The sequence below is a fragment of the Diadema setosum genome, chromosome 11 (genome assembly GCF_964275005.1).
Source record: "Diadema setosum chromosome 11, eeDiaSeto1, whole genome shotgun sequence".
NCBI lineage: Eukaryota > Metazoa > Echinodermata > Echinoidea > Diadematoida > Diadematidae > Diadema > Diadema setosum.
This window is the reverse complement of record NC_092695.1, coordinates 7,872,558-7,896,506: the sequence shown is the minus strand read 5'-3', so window position 1 is coordinate 7,896,506 and position 23,949 is coordinate 7,872,558. Positions and strand designations below refer to the sequence as shown.

The following is a 23,949-nucleotide window of genomic DNA, read 5'->3' as shown; positions in this document are numbered from 1 at the left end:
TCCATACTGAATTCTGAAATGCCCATTGACGTACTGTATACGGCATATACATCTTTGTATTTCGCTAGTCTAAATCTTTGCGAATCGGGACTTCCCAACGATTTCGCTAGTGGTTAAATTCGCGATCGTGGAGTCCTGTACTGAACGGAGAAGTGTACGCGCACGTCACATTCATATCGGCATTAGAGTCAATATTTTTGCGTGTTTTTAAATTCTAGAATAGCAGCTGACTCGCAAAATATTTGGCGTATGTAGTAGTACGCAGGCCACATGGTTCCCATACGGAACGGGTTAAAGCAACCTTGTTCACAACAAATGGGCGGTTGGATTAATTGCTGAATAGTGCCTTTTTATTTCAATCAAAGGAATTGTTAAAAGAAACATTTGCATTTGAAAGATGTGCCAAATAATACACAAAAAGTCATGGATTATGTTTGTGAAGATTTGCTTATAAATGCTAAAATTGGGTTCTGATCTTCCATGAAATGATTATAATATGTAAGCATATATTCCACTAAGAGCACTGTATATAATCTGGAATGATTAATGTTTTTTCTAGGATATCTTTTATTTTCTGATTTTGAATTGTGCTCATTCAAAGATGAAGCCTAGACCTTCGGGGGAGATGACATTTAACTAGCTACCAGAACTGTAAACAGTCGTGGTACTAGCATTTCTCCTGGTCATAACATGCCGCCCTTGCTGTCAAAGTATGGTGGTGATGAATGGGAAGGGTGTGTATGGTAATTTTTGCCGCTTTTGTCCAGTTTTACTGTGCCATCGCACTTTTGTGGGCTCAACAATTCCCTGAATTTTGTTCAGCATAAACATTGAACATGTGACCTGGATTTTCTCGCTCACAGATCTGCTTGTAAATATTTTCCTTGTGTTCAGCAAACTGAGCTGACCCCTTCTTTTCTATGAGGTCATTTTCAGGTGTTGTTGGGTGGTGGTTTTTTTTTTTTTTTTTTGGGGGGGGGGGTACCATGTTTGTTTACTTCAAAGGGAATGGGGTGTGAGGACACTTTCATTGTCAAAAATTTAGGATGAATGGGATTTTGAAACATCATTGTTTTATACAAACAGCATATCCAGAGAGTTATAGAGAATGGAGATACAATACTTTTTACAGATAATGTGGATTGAACCACCTTTGTAATATGTAAGCCTATATTTTAGAGTGCTAATACTTTAGATTTTTTGCATTTTTTTTTGTTGCATTTTTACATTTTCTGCTTCCCAGAAATGTTTCAGGGTTTTGCATTTAGGCCCTATGCAGTAATATCTACATGTGCACTGTATTCCTTGGAGCTGTATAGCAGAATCACTGAGTTCTGATGCATGTACTACCCTATGTTGCAAACTATGGAGCAACGTCCAAAATGAATGCACGGCTGTGTATCGCAGATGTTCATGCTTTGTTAACGAGTAGTAGTGATAACCAGGTGAATTTGATCATGGTATGATTTTGTGCTCTTAGACCCACAAGGAAGCACTGGGGCTTCTCTTTGTCTGCCAGAGTGAAGAAAAAAAAAAAAAGGAGCATGAAAAAAAAACACGACATCAGGTAAAAAGGCAAAAAAAGTAAAAAGGTCAAAAACAGAGATAAAAGGTAAAATTGATAATGATGGACCTCAGCCCAACCCTGCCGCAAAACAAGGAAGCAGACAATATTGACTTTATGCACCCACCTTCCTCTGGGCACAATAAAAGAATCACGCAACTGCAGCAATGTCGCATCAGTCACTCCCCAAAAGGATCCCGAGGTTTTTTTTGCTTTTTTTTTTTTTTTTTTTTGGTCGTTTTGTCGCCTGCAACTCCTTTATGACAGTCGGCCTGCTGCAAAAAACCGCCTGTAACCTTGGGCCAACGGTCCATTAGGCACGGGGTTGGTTTAAATGTGCTCAGTCTTGCAGTGAAAGATCAATCAAAGCATTAAAAAAAAAACAACAACATCTAGTCATTTAAACCAACCTCCCCAAAAAGGAGGGTTGGGCTGCCAGCACCGCCTTTCCCCACCCACTTCCCCAGTACAGCACCTGCTGCTACAGTTAACTTCTCTTCAGAGATAAGATTCCGAATTAATGCCCCCCCCCCCCCCCCCCCATATAAAAGGGAGAAGAAGAAAAAAATGAAGAGAAACAGAAGAGCGAGCAGGAAGTATAGGACTCTCTGTGATCTGACTAGAAAACGTGTGAATATTTGTTTGTCAAGCGCTATAATTGGCCTCTTAATCATAAACCTGCTGTTTGCTGGCGGTCGCACTCTCTCTCTCTCTCTCTCTCTCCCTCCCCCTCTATCTCTCCTGATTTGTACCCCCTCTTTCCCCTCCCACTGTCTTGTACCCAGCACTAAGCTGTGACTTGAGTTTTGGTATTCTGTGACTGGCTGCCTTTAGTTATGGATTTATACTGGAGAATTATGTTGTATTATCACGATCTGTACCTGCACAGGCAATTGCTGTTGAGGTAAGCATATCCCACCATCCCACCACTGACGTATTTGTACATTCCTTTAAATATTTTCCTTGTGGATTTGTGTCAGATAACTTCATTTCAAGGATGCAGTTTCATGCCAATACTTTTAAATTTTGTTTCATTGATTCTCTCTATGCTATATATCTGAGTGGGAAATTTCAAGCTTACCCACCCAGAATAGAATGCTATTACTATAAAACCGGAAATGTTCGCGTGCACTTTTAAGGCATTATTTACCATGTGCAGATGATATAAAAATCCAGTTTTAGTTCTTCAAAATAGTTCTTAAATGTAAGTAAGGGATAGAAACAGCCAATGTAAAAATATTTATCAGTATGATCAATGTTGAGTATTGTTAAGTATAAAAAAATGTGAACAATATATACAATAAAATTATTTCTAGAATAAACCATCTACAGTTATGGTTTATTGAGAACATAGTTATATCTCCATATATTTGTGGCTTTAATGTGGTAAAAGTTTTTATATGGTAGGGTTAGGGTTAGGGCATCAAATGTGATAACTAGAACATTTTTAAATCACTGCTCCCAGTGGCAAACTGTGTCTTCAGTTTCATGGATTTTGGGAGAGCCAAGATTTGTAAAATTAATGTGCACGCGAAAGTTTTTGTCTACACTAAAACTTGTATACACGACATGCATTGAATGCCAGTGACAATTCACAAATATTCCCTGCTGCAAAAAAAAAAAAAAAAAAAAAGGCCGTTAGCTCCAATTCACAAAAATTCCATGCAGTGAACATTTCTTGCGTGACAGAATTGGGTATAGGATAGTTGGCCATGGGTTACCAAATGATGTTAGGTCATAAATGAACATTTCAGGCTCAATTCATGTATGTAGTCTAATAAGAGGAGATGTGAGTATCGTGAAGTAGGTGGAGACAAACTTTATCAAAGGGAGTAATTTTTTCAGTAGCTACAATGTAGTAGATGTCTGTATAGCATTTACAGACACAATACTCTCTCTGTACAGAAACTTTACAAAATTAGCATTCACTGCTGAAGAAAGGGCGGATGTGAGTTTTTAAGGGACCGTTTCTGAGGGACTATGATGTGCAGTGCTGTTCATAGGACAATTTCTATAGGGAACTAAGGGGTACTCCCTTTACCTTCAATTTTGAAATTTTACAATTTTCCAGTGTGAGTTAAATATCCTTTTCATAAGGTTCTATTAGCATTTACCCAGCTTTGTCATCCAGAAAGGGGTATTGTCCTCTCCCCCTCCCCCTGCAAACAAAACAGGCAACTTTCCTATCCACAGGTAGAAAAAAGAATACCATGGAGTCTGCATTTGGGGTGGGGGCAGAGCAGAAATTACAAAGTTGGTGGCGTACAAGAGAAGGGGATGTCCCCACTCTTGGAACATAGCGCTCCTGTTCACAGCGGAGTTGAAAATGTGGTGCTAACCCCTGCTTGGATGTTTAGTTCGTCCTAGAGGTGCAACATGGTGTGATTGCATCAATGCATTCAGATGCTAACAATAAAATTATTCACATCAAATGGATGTAGGAACACTACAAATTATATTTTTTCCTCTCTTTTTTAAGTTTCCTGTTCCCTTGCATGTAATACTTGTTGTATTCGGGTAAATCACTGTCAGTGCACATAACTTTGTAACTGTGTTGAAGATGAGGAAAAGGGTTGGCATATTTTCATACATTTCCTGTTCTACAAAACAAAGGAGTTTTCATGTTTGAAATACAGGCTTTCATAAGTATACTTTTCCCAACTGTTTGAAGGGTAATCAGGCAGAAGGTTCCGAACTTGAAGTTCAGGTTGCTTTGGGCAGGTAAGCAAGTGGGTTTGTAGAATCCCAAACCATTCGGTCTATCATGTGCTTCAAGTGCATTGTTAACCAAAAAAGATGGCTCCTACTTGTATACCCCTTTCAGTAATTCCTCTGGCTCAGGCCTGGCGCTGATTGAATAGTTTATGAACGCTAGCAGCGCCAGGCTCTGGCCAAAATTCCTTGCAAGGTCAAAGGTCACAATTACCTGGCCGTGCAGGAGCCTGCATTCAGTTACCATGGTAATTGTAGTTATCCCGTATGTGGCCGAGTTTGTGAATGGGTCATCGTAAGAGTAGTGCGGCTCTGCTATAGTTACTGAACACAATTTTTACTGCTTGGCGCGGGCCAAATTAGCTAGGACCAGGAGCTGGTCAAAAATGCATGAGTCATTGAAATGGGTGAAAGTTCTCTTGGCTTTCTTCATTGGTATAAAAGAAAATATTGGAGCATGTAATGGCAAATAGTAGGAGGGTGTGGAAGCCATGTGTAGAATAAATAGTCTGCACACTGTGTGTGAGTAGAGCAGTAAAGGTGAGAATACTCCTTGGGCTGTAAAGATGGTGCACCTTACTCTGTGGTTGCTCACCAAGCAATTACAGGGGCGTGGAAGCAGTATGTAAATTCATCTTCACAAAGCATGTGAGTAGATCATGCAGAGAATACCCCATGGGGTATAAAGAGCATGCACACGACACTACTCCATATGATTGCCGAATACCAAGTATTATTGGTTGTATTAAAAAATAATGACTTGGGGCTGTGTCTAAGTTTTTATTGGTAACACATTCTTTTCTTAATTCTGTCACGTAGGAAAATGCAAAGTGTGTAACTGCGCTATCAGTTTGCCCGGATATTTTTTCATCCTGCATTTTACCAAAGACGTTGTTCGTTTCTTGTGTCATAAGGTTTGTTGACTTAGCTCTTATCTTTGGTCTTATTTCCTTGCAGTGAAAAACACATCAATAGTGGAATACACCCATGTGCACAACAGAAGGTACAAGGATCACCCCAGGTAAGTTGTCTGTCGACACCCTTACTTAAGAAAAGGGGCGAGGGGTGACTGGGAGGGTAGGAGAGCCGTAAATCATATCGTTGACTCTTCGCTTACACTTTGTGTTTCATTGCATAAGTCACGGCATTCAACTTGTGTAGATGAATACAAATTTATTGCAACTTGACATTGTATTTTCGTGCCATCCCCTGTGCATTTTGTCACGATCCTCCGACACTAGAAGTGGGTAGAAGAATGAAAATGGAGGTCTAGACATACACTATATACATGGATTTTATCATGTGAATCTATAGCCCATGTAGAGTAAAATAACATGGGACTAGATAGGGTATAGATCAAATTCACATAGCATGCTCTTAAAAAAAAAAAAATAAAAAAAAATCCTGTATCACAAGAGGAAATATACTGTAAAAAAAAAAATCACAGAGCCTTCATGCAAGAGTATCAGAAGATTAACTGTGTTTTAGCACCTTAATAGTCAATCCCTGCCCCCACCAAATAAAGAAAAAAAAAGTTATTTTGAAGAAAAGCAGTTACTTGAAGGTATTATATCTATGAAAATCTAAACGAGGAAGGAAAATTATTGTGTAATAATGATGATGTAAATATTGAAATATTATCTTCCATATTAGCATACCATGGGTCTTTCAAAGTACCCATCCCAGACACAAATCTGGGTGGGGGGGGGGGGGGGGGAGGGGAGGGGCTTTCATGATACTCTCACATTTCCTATGAGTTTGATGGGCAGAAAAATGGCCAAAATGCGTTGTAAACGTTAATTTGTATTTCAAAAAGGTATACAGTCATTGACTCTTTCTGTCTGAAAGGATGTGTGGAGATCAGTGCTTCTATGATATTTGGGAGTAGAGCCATAAAATAAGATATATCCTATTTAAAGAAAAACACTGAATTTCAATAGTGAAATGTTCATGCATGTGAATTTGTAGAAGATAGTGGATTTGTGTACAGATTGTGCCAGTATTCACATCTCAACATGGTCAGCTCTATAGTTGCACAGTGTCATACTAATTTGACACACTAAAATATTCAAATACCGTAATCATACCAATATCCAAGAATGGAATTTTCATGCGTTTTATAATAAGAAGTATCAGCAAAATAAAATAAAAAGATTTCTTTGCACTACACTTCATTCTTATTATAACCCTATGCCTTCTCTAGTAGGCAAAATGCAAAAGACTTGAAATTCATCTTATGCCCAACCAAGGGCAAAAATCTCCGCCTTGGTAGAAGTCAGAATATTCTTGCTATTTTTGATAATTGTGGCTAGGTGTTGATTTGAAGTGGAGGCATAGTTATACCGCTTTCTTTGAGAGGAATCTCCCCATAGGATAGTCAAAGATTCAAAGCTTCAGATTCAAAGATTCAAATTTATTTTCATTTCCATCAAATAAACAGAGAAATTATATACAATGTATAAGCAGAAGATACTAGTAATAATTGCAAAAAAACATTTAACAAAGTACGTATGAAAATGAATAACAGACAATAAAACACAACTGTATTTTTTTAGTATACATATGCATATAATACAAGTTAGGATGGGGATGGAAATTGAGGGTTCCACTAAGAAGCAATGCTTGTACAATATGGGACCCTCAGAAAATACACAGAACAGCGAATAATGATTTAAACTGCAAACCGACATAAAACAAAATAAAACGAACCAATGTCAACTGACATGAAATCAAATTGGGAAGAGGAAAAAAAAGTCCCACCTTTAAAACCAGTCAAGTTCTTGGATTTCATTGTTTTTTTCTTTTCTTTTTTTATATGATATATATGCGAAAGATGATGAGTTAAAATTCCTAAACACTAGGAAATGGATTCACTAAGGAAGGCCACCTTGAAAGGGATTGTGGTAGATGACCCCATACTTTAAGGAAATGATAAATCAGTGGCTTCATTCATGCAGTTCAATTGTTCAGTTTCCACGTAGGCAATTGACCAAGTGAGATTACTGGAGATTTAACAGAAAAAAAAGGTAATGAGAAAGAGCAGTATCTAAAAGTTATTAAGTTATGTTTTTAATGCACAACCAGAGAGAACGTAGATTCAAATGATGGCAGCCATTTTGAATAGTATACAAAATACGGTTGTACCATGATGACTGATTTATCAAAAGACTTTCTTTGTAACCTTTTTGCAGAAAGAATGATAAGCATACTCTTTATGAAAGATGTTGTGCATGTAGAGATATAAAATGGTTACACAATAGGCGCGGTCAGACTGGCAAAAGATGGAGAAGTTTAAGATCACGAAGTTTGGGCCATTGGTACGTGCGCAAGAAAGAGTGCGCCGTCCTATGGCTAGTGATTGTGACATAACAATGCACATCTGTACATGACAATGGCCTCGTGCTTCGGAGACACCGCCCGCAAACAGATTGAGAAGTTTCACGGGAAGTTTCGCTGGAAGTTTGCGGTCACACTGGCAAAACTTCGAGATCTTAATCTTCGCGATCTTAAACTTCTCAATCTTTTGCCAGTCTGACCGCGCCTTATTTAGTTTTTAGGCTTAAGTAGGATAGAAACTCCATAATTCCAAGGTAAGAACTTGCTACAATATCAGCTTCCCTGTATACAACCAGAGGACTGTCAATGCATTGACTGCTACAATTGTATTGTATGGTAATTAAACGTTATTGTTATGAAAGGAAACAGTGCAGGCAGCTGAATTGGATTGCCTACAGCATTAGACTTGACTTCAGTCAAATCAAATAGCTTTCATGAGATATTATGCCATATCTTGTAGAGAATGATATTGATGAATTTATCATACATAGATCACAAGGATTGCTGAAAAATGATGCCATCTGATTATTATAGAAAATATATTGAATTCTGTGAGGAGAAAACGCATAGTAGCTTTTATGTTCCGTCAACATGTTATTTACAAGTGCAGCCATCCATCCATTGTCAATGTATACTTGTTTGTGCAGATTTTTTCATGCAGATGATTTCACCAATGTTTGTGTATTTGTGTGTGTATGTGTGTGTGTGTTTGTGTGTGTATGTATTTATATGTTAATTAGTGTTCTTTTGATCTCTTTGTATACGCTGTGTTTTTGTATGCGTTCAGGGACACACATCCGTGATGCACACCACGTCATCCGGCACAATGCATGACGGAGTCATCGTCTACAGAGCGCACCCCGCCACTAGTATAGCAAACAGTAAAACAGTAAGTTGACCGCAGCCTGCGCTACTTCTCCCCTCGCCCCACACCGGTCCTAATTTACCCCCTCCCCTTACAGTGGACTTGACTTTCCTAAATATGAGCATGATAGGGTCTATTTTATTGTTACAAGTGCAGATGGAAGTGAATATTACACAAGCATGCATTAGAGTGTCTATCACTTTATGTGTGACCGTTTGGAACCTCGGAGGTTCCTTTTTTGCGAATATCTGAGCAAATGAAAGAATAATAATAACAAAGAGGAATTAGCTTTGCATTCAGAATTTTTCTCTGGTGAGAGATGGAGCACCTTTTTCTTTTCAGAGGATAGCACTACATTAAAAAAAAAAACAACAATCATGTTTTTCATCAAAGTTTACTGCTTGAAGATTGAAGAAATTCTTTGAATTTGATCCCTAGATTTGTAGCAGTCAGAGGTAGTTATGAGGTTATTTTGATACAGATTTCATTCATAAATGATGGCGGGGGAGGAGCGATTTCAGACAGTACAATAGACAGAGTGATGGTATTGGTATGGGGGGGGGGGGTGTGATATAAACTTACTTTCGGTTTCAAATTTGCTTGGAGCATTTAAAAAGCACCGATTTTATGATGGTCTTCCTCCCAGTGATAGTTGTTTTACTTCATACAAGGAAGCAGCTAACAGATTATGAAGTACATGTGTAACTTTCTCACATGCCATGTGGAGCTCAGCTCGAGATGTGAGAAACAAATATATTTCTATAGTGTCTCCCCACCCCCCCCCCAAAAAAAAAATGTGGCTAACAGACTCTCAAAACTTCCCCTTCCATCTCCCTTATAGAAAAAAAAAATAGAAAAGGCACTCATGCTAGGCATGCTGATAGGTGTATTACGTAGACCGAACAAATTGAATAAGAAGTCAAACACATGGCTTTTTTTCTTTTTTGCTGATGTGAATACGAATCCTACAAGCCTGACTCATCATTAACCACATTGCATACAAAACATACTTCATAAAAGCAGGTCTGTTCATTGGGGTCTTACAGAAATATCAAATGCTGCAATGTATCAACAGGATTATGCCGGGAGGTCTTCACTCTTTTGCTCAAAGATGTATCAAAAGCCGTCACCTGCATAGACTCCAAGTGGTAGACATTTATTTCATCGTTCTGTGCACTGGAGTATTAACCCATTGAGGACAGACTGATTTTGCGACAACATGCATTTCCCATACACACCTGCCCAAGTATACTTGGGACTCGTCCTCAAAGGGTTAAAAGGTTGATAGTCATGTACACTTGTACTTCTCATCCTCCTCCTGCCCAACCCTTATTAGACTGTTGGATGGGAAAGGGTTTAACATAGGGCCCCCATATCGAGTGAACTTCTGTTGACATGAATTGCATATGAAGAGTTTGTTCGCAAAAACCAATAAGTCCATTTTTTGAAGATTTTGAAGTAGGGTCTTTGTCATAAAGTACAAAATAATACCTTTAAAATGATATATTGGTCATTACATATGAAGGTACATTTTTGAAGTTATGGTCAAAAGAAGCAAGAATTTTCTTATTATTCTCTTTATTTTTCTTGACCTTTAATCGCAAATATCTCCATTTGGCAAATATGGACTTATCGTTTTTTGCGAACAAACTCTTCATATATTGATATGTTGAGAAGATAAATTGTAATTCTTTTTTCCAACACACTTTCATCTCTTTTTTTTTTTTCTTATCACAGTGGTATCAATAATGTCAGACAAATGGGTGTTCATATGAGCTGAGTCTTTATCAGAAATTTGATCCAGTGAGACATTGTTTTTTTTCAGTAAAAGTCAGTCAGCATGGATTTTAGCATCCAGCGAGGACCTCCATATAGCCACCACAAAAATCATGTAATCGTGGTATTCCAGCAGAGAAATTTTCAGTTGTTTTGCAAGCAAGAGAGATCAAAATATTGTTTTCCTTGAATTAGCCTGAAGGAAACTACATCCGTCGTCTGTGTGGATGAGTAATAATGTGATATCCTTGAAATATCTCGAGTCGGGAAGGAAGTTGTCTTTGGAAAGAAATGAGAAGTTACCGCCATCACACACAATGCAATAGGTGGGCCAAGTGTTTTCTGTTATGCATACGAGCAACAGCATTGTCTTTGTATTAAAGGTACAGTTTACCTTTGGGAGCAGTGATTTAAAAAAATGTTTGAGATATCACATTTGATGCAAATGTGGAGGTCAGGGTTCCATTTCATAAAAAGTTGATAAGATGGTAATTCTTGCTGGAATGACAATTGTCATGGTAATGACAAGAATCCAGCTTCCTGATTGGCTGATGCTGTGGGAAGTTGCCATTCCAGCAAGAGTTGTCATCCTAACATCTTTTATGAAATGGGGTCCAGGTGTATCACAAAACATCCTACCACGTAAAAATTTTGCAATAAAGCCTACAATATAAGGAGATATCACACGGTTTTTCTCAATAAACCATAACTGTAGATAGTTTAGGCTGCGTTTATAAGATTTTGCGTGCTGAGAATCACTGTTTTGAAACACGGTTTTGTCAGAACAGCGTTTATAAGATTTTTCTCCTGAGCGTGTCGAGGCTTTCTCAGACTGTGCCACTGCGCAGCTCAATCTGCGCAGTTTGTTCCTCAGCAAAAGGTAAAAAAGGGCGTGCGCAAGGCATTGTGACATCATTTAAACAGTGTTTGAGATTGTGGTCGCGTTTATAAGATTTTTAAAACACTGCTTCTACAGAAACACTGTTTTGAAATGCACTACTTTGTTCGTATCAAAACAGTGTTTCAAAACACTGTTTCTGGCCAGAAAAAAAAAAAAACCAACCTTATAAACGCACCCTTAATCTGATAGAAACATTTTTATTATAACTATTGTTCACATTTTGTATTTTTGACAGTACTTAACATTAATTATACTTATTCAATTTTTACATTAGTTGTTTCTATCCTAACTAAAATTTTAGAACTATTTTGAAGCACCAAAGCTGGGGTTTTGTTTCATTTACAAATAGTAAATTATGCCTTTAAACCAAGATGGCTACCCAAACTGCCCATGAATCACTATATCATTGCTGGGGTGACAAGATCTTGTATCTGAAATTTTGGTAAAAATGACTTTTTTTGATTAATGGTCAAATATGATATGATGCATCACGCGTTACCCCGGGTTACCGTAGTACCCCGGGTAACCGCGTTGTATAGCGCCACCTCACGTCCACTCGAGGACAGCCAGAGAAAAATGCATGCACTGTGTGTGCTTGTACATAGTCATTCCCATGCCACTACATGTTATACTATGCGTGCATGGAAGCTGTGATACCACTAGCGTGTGCTTTCGTGTAGTGCAGTGCAGTGGCTAGCGCGCGCTAGCTCCAGCACCAAAATAATTTCCTCTTTTTGGCACCCAGGGTACAACCTTTTTAAAAAAAAAAATAATTCAACAAAATGGCTGATTTTTGTTTGGTACCCCGGGATACCATTTATGTCATCATATAGCAAAAGTAAACAAGTTCATTGTGAAACTGTTCCATGATGAATTCAAGAGCCACTATGCTCAAATTGTATACATGCAAGTGTAAAACAACTACCCAACAGGTTTGATAGTGCAGTGATCAATGTCATTGTGCATTACACATGTTATTGGCTGCAATCCTGAATAAGGATTAAACCTAGACCATTATTGGGACCAATAATAGCACACATTAACAGTGAAGATTCTGTGCATTTATTACAGTATTAGGCCATCACAAATGGAGACATGGTGTGCTACACATGCACTCAACTATCTGCCTGCGATGAGTCATTGCATACTGCTTTTTTTACAGGGCTGTTTTTAGCATTAATACACATGTAATGGCCTCTCTTTATTATCATGGGGGATGTAGGTAGCAGATGGAATTGGGAAAGGGAGGATTTTTTTTTAATACACTGCAGTGAAGAAGACAGTTACAAACTAGATTGCCACCACAATCGATTCTTGGTAAGAATGTTTCTTTCTCTTATTTGTGTCTTTCCATAACGAGCAAAAAGATGTTCAAAAAGTCAATTAAAAATGTAGGCAAATTTTAAAGACAAAGCACCTAGATGCAGCTGATGCTCATTCATGCATAGCAAGTATCTAGTCATTTCTGCTCCTGTAATAAAGGCGTAAGAACAATGTGACAGGCTCCCAATATTAGTTCAGCTATTCAAGTATGCATTGAGTACTGTGTGCATAAGCCATTGACATGCACATATCGCCCTTGTAATAACAATTGTGGGAGTGCCCCACCAGGTATACATATTTCCATTTCCACGGCGTCGGAGTACCGATAGCATGACGGTGTAAAGCGGTTGAGTAGTCACGTTTGGAAAATGGCACCCGGCGAACGAGGCACCCCATTCTGTACAGGTAGCTCTTTCTATTAATGATAGTAATATGAATGCCATTCCCATCCACACCTGACTCTCTCCTAGATACAACCTGAACAGGCAGATTTACAATGCCTTGTGCTCCTATACTGAGGTATCTTTTGACTTGATTGTATCCCCGCTACATCAATGCAAACATTATCGTACACACAGTTCATTAACCCCATGATGACCAAGAGTATGATGTCTACTATGTACATTCTCAAAGGTATTTTGAGATTGTGACCTTTAGAGGGTTAAAGAGAACTTTCACATACTACTGGCTTTTGTGATATTCTGTGTTTGTTTGTTTGTTTGTTTGTTTGTTTGTTTGTTTGTTTTCCCCCATTTTTCCGCAACAGGCAGTACTATTGTTATAAAAGGAGAAAAAAATCTGTTCAGCTCATAATGACAGCCACTGCTTTGTTGTTTTATGCATGGTTTGGTTGAGTCCTCACAACGTCAAAACAGACATTCTTGGAAGTGTGCGTGGGGCTCCCAACTCGCTGTAAAATGCGTAGTTGTGCGTACCATTTCACAAATTACAAAATATTCAAAATTTATTGTGGAAAGAGAGGGGAAAAAAACGGTAAGTGAAAAGGAAGGGTGAGTACAACTCGCTTCGACTCTCAATCAAACCTATAGACCAGAAAAAGAAGATCACACATCGATAGTGTCACACAGGGCCAATGAAAAGTTGTAATCTTCTCTGTTTTGCTTTGGCATGCTTCTAGCCTTCCCTCCTTTTGAAATTAATGTCATTCTCATTACATTCAAAATAAAAGCACATTTTTTTCAGGTCGCAATCCTAATCACGACCCAAAGTTCAAGATATTTAGAGTGAGAACGGAAATAACATGTTTTTGGAGATTGAGGTCAGGATCCAAGTGACACAAATTTGTGTGATTTTTTTTTTTTTTTGCTTTTTTTTTTTTGCCAAAGAAACAAAGTTTTGCAGTAAGAACAGAGTCCAAAACAGATTTTGACATTTTTAAAGAAGATGCGCACTAACGAACCCTTGGGATTATGAGCCTTATACCATTTTTGGATTAACGAACCTCGGGATTAACAGACTGTATTAACAGAAAGAGGATGTATGTGTTGGAGACATTCAACTTTTGACAATGATACATTTTAAATGAAAGCTTCAATTTCTTGAAAATATGATGCCAATCTCATTATTTTGCCTGATATATCGATGCAAATGTCTGATGTATATAAAATCTTCATCAAGATAACTAAATATAAGATATTTCCTTCTTTTTGTTTGTTTGGTTTTTTTTTTTTTACTTTGTGGTGAGATGAGAAGGAAATCAGTTTTCCCATAACATTTAAATTCAGGTTTCAATTTCATCCATGCACAAAACAGGCAGTCAGGGTACCTAACACAATAGGTGTCATTCACACACAATGTTAGTTTAATGAGTAAGAGGAACTATATTTCCAGCTGAGCAGTTTGACATGTTTCAAAGTGGGTTTGTATGGGAGGAATATTTGAATGGCATCTGTCTATTAAAAAAAAAGTAACAATACATGGCCCATTTGTATATGAAGCTGCAGCATTCCCAAGAATGCAAATGGAAGGAGTTTGACAAATTAAATTCTGGTAAGTGATAGAGAAGAGTTGTGGATAAATAGGGCACAGAGCATTAAAGAACTAACGACTTGTGCACTTTATGACAGTAGAGATTTCTAGCTATGCTATCGACCTTACAAAGGCAGGGATTTCACGGAGCACGCGAACGATTTGCGAAGGACGCGAATGACAAAATCCAACATTCGGAAAAGTTTTTCTCCGAATGTTTTCCGACAATGAAGCCGGAAACTATTCTTGCGCAATTTGTGCGAAGTTCCCACGACGTATGTGCGATTGTCGTGTGTATCATTGCTAAAGTACAGCATGTTACGTACACGAAGAACACGCGATGGAAATGCGAACAACGAAAAATTTTCAATAATCATGGGAGAAAATGTAGCAAGGAGAGGTGGAAGCAATAAAAAAAAATCAACTCAAATCAGCTATCTTGAGTTGATTTTTTTTCTTTCCTCTATTTCTCTTTTCGTTTTCTCTCATTTCTCTATCGTGTGTTTGCCTACATTTTTTCCCCCTAGGACGTTTCTCCACTAGTGAAGCATTTGATCTTTTTTTTTTTTTTTTGCAGTGCCTCCAACACATAATCTCTATAGTTCAAATGGAATTTACATACTTAAGATTGATTTTAAGTATATTCTGCGATTTTTTTTTTTTTGTATATCAAATATTCTTTCTCTTTGCTAGTCTATAATTTCTTTTGTTACTATAGTTGTTAATAATTGTTTGATGTTTAGATGTATGCTACGATTTCTATTTGCAGAAAACGTACAGGGCATACTTCCCCCAAACGTGCGCTAAACGTTCGCGAGAATGTCTCAAAAGGTACGCAAACAGTTTGCGATTACGTCGTAAAATGATCGGAAAAACTTCGCAGACTTCGCGTAACATACGCGAGACATTCTCAGAAGTTTCGGAGTCTGTTTGGGGTTTCACGAACATTTTGCGAACATCGCGCGTGTCTTGCGAAGGTCTTGTGCATATGACGAAGCTTTAAAGACACTTTCGAGAACAATTCACGAGCAAATCCCGACTAAGTGTGCGGAAAAGGTTCGCGAAAAATTTCAAACTTTTTTGAAATTCTCGCCGAAGTAAAAACGACATTCGCGAACAATTGACGACGCTTCCGAACCCTCACGTTTGTTTGGCGATCTTTTGCAGACTAAAATGCGAATGCTGGATTTTGCCATTCGCGTCATTCGCAAATCGTTCGCGTGCTCCGTGAAATCCCACCCAAAGCAGTGTAGAAAGCACCCTTTTGAGGATCACATAATATACATACTGTATGAACAGGGAAGGTTTGGACAAGATACATGTACCTGTTGAGACCAACATTTCCACTTTCCTATATTGATATACATAATCTGTAAAAGGTTACGTTGCAAAAACAAAAGCAAATACAAATACAAAAACAAAAACAAATTTAAAAGCAAAGCACAAAAACAAAGACAGAGAAATTGAAACATGCAAAAGTGAAACTGTGTGGGTGCCCCATATACTCATATTTGTGTTGGTAGTTTTAGCATCTGGAAGTCTGTAGCATTTTTTCCCCATTACTGGTACGTTTGAGTATTTGCTGGTTATAGTCATCTAGAATGTGCCCAATGTTTTTTTAGAATGCAACCATTTAAAAAGAAACATTTGACTGCTTTGTCTTACAGTTAAAACAAAAGATTAAATCTAGATTGGACCTCACGTTCATCAAGGCTCTTTTCATGGCTACCTTTGATACATGTTGTAAAAGCCATCACTCCAACATACAAAAGCATCTCCCCCACCCCCAGTCTTCCACACCCCTACCAAACTGCCCAACCCATCAACATTATTTGCACATCACTCCTTCTGTGTGTACCTACAACTTGGGGGAACAAGTTAATATTACCAGCTCTCGCACTCATTTGTGTGTGTTATTAGTGTTTGTATTTAGTGCCATCTCCCTCCTCCACCCCCCCCCCCTCCAAAAAAAAAAGACTGTTTGCTCAAACCTTTCCAAGGTAAACAGAATGTACACGCCCATTTCAGGACGCCATGGTATTTTTTTTTTCTGCCTAAGAGACAAAATAACAACAACAAAAAATTGACCTAGATTGATGTAATGTATATTTCAGTGTCTAATGTGGCTGGTTAGGGAATTGTTTTATTGCGTACAGTCAGTGCACAGTTTTGAATGAGAGCTCAAAATTAAACTTCTTTTTTTTTATTTTATGTAGAATATGAAGTATGTTACTTGCCACATGATATTTCTTTGTCTCCATTTGCGTAATGTAAAGAGAAGCACTTATAAGACATGTTCCACTACAAAACATAAGTTACATAGTGGACTGTAAGAACCTGAAGTGCTTTAATAGAGAATGTCTTTGGTCTAGTACTATGTAAAAATACTACCCTTCTACCTCCTTGAACCTTTCTTTCTGCACTCATAAACAGTAGCGACCTGACTAAAATTTCTTGTCCGAAATTCGGGAGGTTTGATGAGCACACTGGATGTTGGTCTTGTAAGTGACACACGGCCGTAGTAGAGAAAGATTTGCGAACGGGTCAATTACTTGCGTGATTCAACGCTTCTCTCGCGTCATGTGACAACAGCGGGGATTAGAGCGTCTAACAAGTGGATTAAAGGTAGGCCACAGAGGGCTAAGGGCATGCAAAAAAGTTTGACCGAGTCATGTATCTCTGAAATATATCATCGATAATCTTCGAGTCCTTGTGCTGGGATGTTTGTTGTTGCAGTTTCTTATCTGTGTATGCTGGTGCAAGTATCACACAGTTGCAATATTTCCATTGCCACAGTCATTCAAACCAAATGGCCTCTTCGGAAGTATGAAAAGACATTGTGTCATTGCTGTTAAAGCACATGGAATGTTTAATTCTCGGAAAGCAAAATTTCCCATACTTTTTAAAATCTCTAAAGTCTTTCTTCTAGACTCTAAGTAGTCGGTGGAGGCAATTTCCCTATTTTCTAGATCATTCATGAAGCAGAAAAGTCAAGAAGTGGAGAAATTTTCTGGAGAAATTTACTCAAGAAATTTTTCAACAAGTATTGTCAACAGGATACTGTAAAACGAGGAATGTTCACGTGCATTGTGATTTCGCGAATTTCGCGAGCGCGAAGATTCGTGAAATTAAAATGCACACGAAAGTTCTCGTCTACACTATATGCATTGAATACCAGTGACAGTTTGTGAAAATTTCATGTCGCAAAAAAGGCCGTCGACTCCAATTCGCGAAAAAATCATGCCGCGAATACATCATATTTTACAGTAAGTAGAAGTACAATAAAATACATTTGTCTGTGTTTATGTGATGGGGGAAAGAATAGGTTTTAATACTGACTTGAGATTCAGAAATATGGTTCTGATTTGATACTGTTATCCAAAACCTCATCTTCACAAATCTGCAGTCTTGTGGGATCTTGCATGCATGCAATTTGTTGACGATCTCTTCCAGAAACTTCTCGTAGTTTTTGACATAAGATGGTAGGAAACTGGTAAGGAGGATTTGTTACAGTAGGCTGTTGTGCATCACTCTGTTTTCTGAGAATAATTAAGGTAGATGAAGACCTATCACAGAGTTGATTTGCTTGTAGGTTTAAATGTTCTCAAACACTGATTTCTAAACTTTGCTAATGTGACAATGCCCAGTATCATATGTAAATATCTTCTCAAATGCCCATAGTGGAGTGCTATTTCTTGGCAGTATGGCTAAATATTAGTATCTGTTGTTATTGTTTGACATAAGGATGTAATAAGATTTTTGAAGAGAATGATTATGTATCACCATGGTAACCGTATCACTTGAAACTTTTTTCTGCTGTTGATAATAGCAACAATGTTGAGCCAAACTCAGTCTATATCAACTAGCTTTCTGTGAAGACCCATTATTCAGGTTTGGTAAATGATAATAATGATAATAATTAATTAAAAAAGTAGGTTCGCTATACTAGTTGTTTTGTTATTATTTTCTATAGAAAAAATTATTGTTTAGGAAGTGAATTTGATACCGTAATTGTCATGATGATTAGATTTAAGCACTTAAAATCTGAAAGCCCATATTCCAGGACGATTTCTTAGCTTCAAATACCTTTAAGAATGCGAGTCTGGTTTAACAAATGATATTTAAATATGGTGAATGTACTTGAAAGGACATCAACGACATGTTGTAAAAGTTGACATTTTTGTTGTGTGGAAATTTTTGGCTGTTTTGCGCCACATGAAACTAGCATGAAAATAGAAGTGTGTGACTATTCTTGCCTCTATGATGTTTCATCTTTTTGATTCTGTGGAAATAAAAACATGAAATTTATTTTACCCGGCTGGTCGCAGAAAATTACTCCACTTTTACAGTATGCAAAGATGGAGAAAAAACACACATTGTTTGCTCATGTTGCAGCAGAATTCAACATGACATTGACTATACATGAGATGCATTCCTTCACACCAAGGTGTGATCAACCATTATTCCAAGCTTACAATCCAGGAAACAAACTGTGAAACTGGTCCTTTTTTTTTCCCCTCCCAAATGTCTTGTTTGATCAGACACTGAGTAATACAGTGTGCCCATCCAAGCATAAAAACATTCAATACCGCACACTATGCACACACTTAGTACCGGTATCTAGACAATACAAAAAGAAAAAAAAAAAAACTTTTGTTTGCACAAAGTAAAGTAGATTATTGCAACTCACAAAGCAGTCAGATACCAGTAAGAAACAACAATAGTATAGCCTTACCCTTTATCATAATCATATGTACCATATATTTGGGCACAAGGGTTAGGAGTATGGGAAGTGTAGGCTTCAGTCCAGACTCTGTGGGGTGATTTTCTGTGTATGCATGTAACTTGTACACTTTGGATGTACTGGTTTGGAAAATCATCCTTTGAATGTGGTTGCACAGGTGGGGGGGGGGGGAGCATTGAAATAAAAACAAAAAAACAAAGCTTAACAAAACAATATTGATCCATATTTTCAGCAAAGCAAAACTTCTCCCCACTCATATTAGTTTTGTTTGATTTTGATTTGATTTTGAATTTAGTGCAACTTCATGGGGTGGAACACCCTGATCAGCAGAGCTGAATATTGAGTTGTCCCTCCGTGATCTGTCAAGTAGTTAAAAAAAAAAATGAAATGAAATGCACCACTAGTACTACCCCCCCCCCCCCCCCCCCACATAGCCTACTGATTCCTCTATGATGGGATGAGCTAGTTACAGGTGCATACATACAGTGTTGGCTAATACCGCATCAATGCAGCCAGAAACGGAGAGTATCTCTTACTTCTAAGCATGCTAAAATGTTCTGCATGTTTAAATGTTCTGCATGTTTTTCCCCTAGTGATCTTCCTCCTCCCCTTCTCTGCTTTCTCTTTAAAAAACAAAAACAAAAACAAAAACAAAACAAAACACTACTCAACATGAATTTTGTGGATAGAGCATTTAATGTATCTTGCCTGTCTTCAGTCTAATGCTTAAATCCACTGACAGGTTGAAAGAAATCCAGTGAGAGAGTGTTAATGCCTTCTTCTCTTCTTTTTTAATTTTTGCTTGTGCAATTGTTTATTTTCTGGCAATATATATATCCTTGATCTCCCTTGGGGCAGTGTTCATAATGGGTTTTTCTCTGGAAGATTACATTTTGTATGTTTTGCTACTCATTAAATGAAAAAAACAAAAAGCAGTGAACAGGACAAATTTGTGATTTGCCATTTCTGTTTGTGGATGTAAGCCAGAATTCTTCTTCGAGCACATTAAATTGTAGTTTGCCTAACGAGGAAAAAGAAAAAAGCCCGGTGCTTACAAATTTCTGTAGTCTGGCCTGGGATGAAACATTGTGATTATCATGATGAGAACAAGAAAGTGGTATGTGACAGTTATGTTAGTGCCTTTCTGCTAGTCACCTTACATTTGGATTGTTACCTACTTCAGAGGAAGAGACTTCAGCACTGACATTGTACTGCATTTGTTTTTTGGAGACATTAAAGACAAACCTTCCCTTGAACATTTCACATGCACATCGACATAGGGAGTCCTTGTTTTGCGGTGAGATTCCGAGATAGGGATTGCGGGTGAGTCAATAATTCGGAGGTGCTCACCTTTGGGGGCCGACGGGACTGCGCTAGCTAGGTATGAATCAGGCGGCGGGGTTTGAGGGGAAGTCTTCACTTCTAACCATCATGTGCCTATTGAAAAACAGGAAACACACCAAAGCCCTGTTTTCCGACCTGCTGCCAGAGAAGTTTGGGCAGCTGCTTGCACCCCCCCCCCTTCTTTTCCCTCCAGTCACACATACACACCCATCTTCCTCTCCTCCAAGTAGGCTAAAGGGGGTTGGGCTTTGCCTGTCAGAGAGCTGTGCATAGGCAGTGTAACAGGCATTCCCTTTTCTCAATCTAATGCCCCCCTTTCACACCTGCCAATTTCCAAAGACTGTAGCTTAAGAACCATTCTCATTTGGAAATATCGATATCAGGGCATTACAAATTGCGATATATGACCCTTGAAATTTTGCACATTGCATATTGTCCCTGCAAACTACAGGTAAAGTTTGAAGAATTGTACCCTAGTCAGCAATGGTTGGGCGATTTCCTGGCAATTTTTACATAAATGTTGCAATTTTCACACTCGATGTGAATAGACATCCTCTAGAATTCTGCTGTTGGAAAAGCACTCCCCTCTGAGCTCCAGTTGAAACATTGATGAAACCGTGAATGAAAATTTGAGTCACCATCTTCACCCCCTGAAGTACCTCCAAATAGTTTTGTAAGTGACTGAAAGGGGGAACTGTATTCTGGTGAGCTCTACCATGGAAACTCTGGGAAATCACTCAAGGTGCGTGTTTATATCGATCTGGCCACATTGATAGCGTGCCCGTGTTGTTGAAGGCACTCTTTGCCTTCATGATTTTCATCAAGAGTCGTTGCCTTTTGATATGACAGGTAGGTGGAGAGAGCAAAATTGTCACCAATTTTTTGATTGATGGGGGGGGGGGGGGGGAGAGGAAGAAGGGAGGTGTGAGGAGTGAGGAAGAGGGGAAGTTGGAGGGGTAAGGAAGAGGGGGGGGAGGGGCGAGGAAGAGGGGAGGTGGATGGGCAGGTAGAGATGGTTTGACAGGTGACCAATAGATTGAGTTGGTCCAAAAAGGGTATAAGTAAGTAGACTACTTCCTCTATTACCTGAGTTTTTTGAGACCTTCACAATTACTTACCGCAGACATTACAATTATTGACAGAAGGACGTTGCTACTGCCCTCTGAGCATGAATACCTTTTGAAGGCAGCGAGACTCTCCCTACAAAAGGATCAGCTCAGATTTTTAGGACCTCTTCAAGTAAAATGCCATTTCATGGTCATGTTGAAGTGCAATTCCTCATCACATTGAAATTGGATTTAATCTGTTGTGTGCTTTGAGTGCTGGTGGGCACAGAAAAACTCTATAGCACTGTATACACTGCCCAAAGTCTCCAGTACTGTAAAGGGTTAATGAACTAGATGATAACAGAAGCAGAGAATGGTAGGGGGTTCCTTATAATTAGACATAAAATGAGAAAGTAATCAGTATTTCAGAGTTTCACGGCAGATAGTGACAGTAATCAGAACCACTCTCACAAACTAGAAGAAGCAGTGATGTCATCAGTCACCTCACAACTCATTTAGTATGTAGGTCCTACATGAAAATTACTGAAACCATACTTTTGAGCAATAATCTATTATGTCAGTAACTACAACCCTTTCACGCCCAAAGTCATCATTGCCAGGTTATTGCAAAACTGCAGTAATTTAGTGTGGAAGGTACAACTCATTCTTACTGACTTAATACACAAAAATGGAAATTTAGTAAAGATATTTGTGTATGTCATTATAGAGACTTCTCCAGTTGCGTAATATATGTAGTTGTGTGATTGTAAATCATAAGTGAAATTTTGAATTTACATGCTGATTTTGTTTCTTCTGATTTAATATCTCATTTTGATTAAGCTCCTGCTGTACTGGATGTTTGTTTCCTAGTAACTTTGGTCTCTGGGTCACTGTGTATATTGAGTGATGTTTCACTGTAAATACATGCAGGACTTGAAAATCAATGCAAGCCATACAACTCATTTTGGCCCAGTGTTTAGTTTTGCTTGCTTTTACTTCTGTTCTGTTCATCTTTTCTACCATGATTAGATACAACATGATATATAGTTGTACCAGATCTTCCTTCTTTAGAATCACAGAATATGTATTCAGTAAACAAAAGCAAACAGATTATGTTTACCAAGCAGTTACCCCAATGTATAATATACCCAGTAATAAATAAGGTCACCATCTTTTTTGTTTATGAGGGGTGGGGTGGCTACTAAAGTCTGTAGATCCCTCCCTTCTACACAATTGTGTATGATAGGAAGGTTTTTCTAAAGCAATGGCACACTGCATTATCAGCAACAGTATTTGCATTTGAATGAAAGGATATGAGTACCTTGAAGTATGATTATATTCCAGCTTATTGGGAGGTTGTTTGAAGGAATTTTTAGCTCACCTGAGCCAAAGGCTCAAGTGAGCTATTGCGATCGCCCTTCGTCCGGTGTCCGTCGTGCGTCGTGCGTAAACTTTTTACATTTTCATCTTCTTCTTAAAAACCCCAGGACCGATTTTCATCAAACTTGGCAGGTAGCATCCCTAGGGGGTTAGGAACTCAATTTGTTAAAATGGGCACCATGCCCCACCCAGGGGGCCCCAGGGGGGGCCCAAACCCCCCAAAATTAAGGAATCTGTAAAAATCTTCTTCTCTAGAACCAGAAGTGATAGAGCTAAGTTAATAATATGAGTTAGTACATTGATGACTATAGTTCAAGTTTGTTCATGGCAGGATCAGGGGTGCCCCCCCCCCCCTTGGGACCCAGGGGAGGGGGTGGGGAGGGGTTCTAATGGGGCCTAACTTGTACATTTTCATCTTCTTCTTTAGAACCCCATGACCCATTTTCACCAAACTTGGCAGGTAGCATCCCTAAGGGGTTAGGATCTCAATTTGATAAAATGGGCACCATGCCCCACCCAGGGGGCCCCCAAGGGGGCCCAAACCCCCAAAATGAAGGAATCTTTAAAAATCTTCTCTAGAATCAGAAGTTATAGAGCTAAGATAATACTATGAGTGAGTACATTAATGACTGTAGTTTTGAGTTTGTTCATAGGAGATCCAGGGGTGCCCCTCTTGGGGGCAGGGGTGGGGGGGGGGGGTGGTTGGGAAGGTCCAAATGGGGGCCTGAATTGCACATTTTCATCATCTTCCTGAAAACCTCATGATGGATTTTCGTCAAACTTGGCAGGTAGCGTCCCTAGGGGGTCAGGATCTAAATTTATCAAAATGGGCACCATGCCCCACCCAGAGGGCCCCAGGTGGCCCCAATCCCCAATAATTAAGGAATCTTAAAAATTGGGCCCTTATTGTATATTTTCATCTTCTACTTGAGGATGCCTGGTCAAATTTTGGTAGAGCTGTGAATAATT

The 23,949-nt window shown here is 38.6% G+C and overlaps 1 protein-coding gene across 1 annotated transcript in view; it reads left to right on the top strand.

The window, feature by feature from the left end:
* Positions 1 to 23,949, top strand: part of LOC140234754 (uncharacterized) — a 62,298-nt gene that overhangs the window by 15,232 nt on the left and 23,117 nt on the right. The window contains exons 3-4 of the mRNA XM_072314793.1: positions 5,234 to 5,297; positions 8,400 to 8,501. Coding sequence (XP_072170894.1) covers positions 5,234 to 5,297; positions 8,400 to 8,501 — 166 coding nt within the window. The remainder of the gene's footprint in view (positions 1 to 5,233; positions 5,298 to 8,399; positions 8,502 to 23,949) is intronic.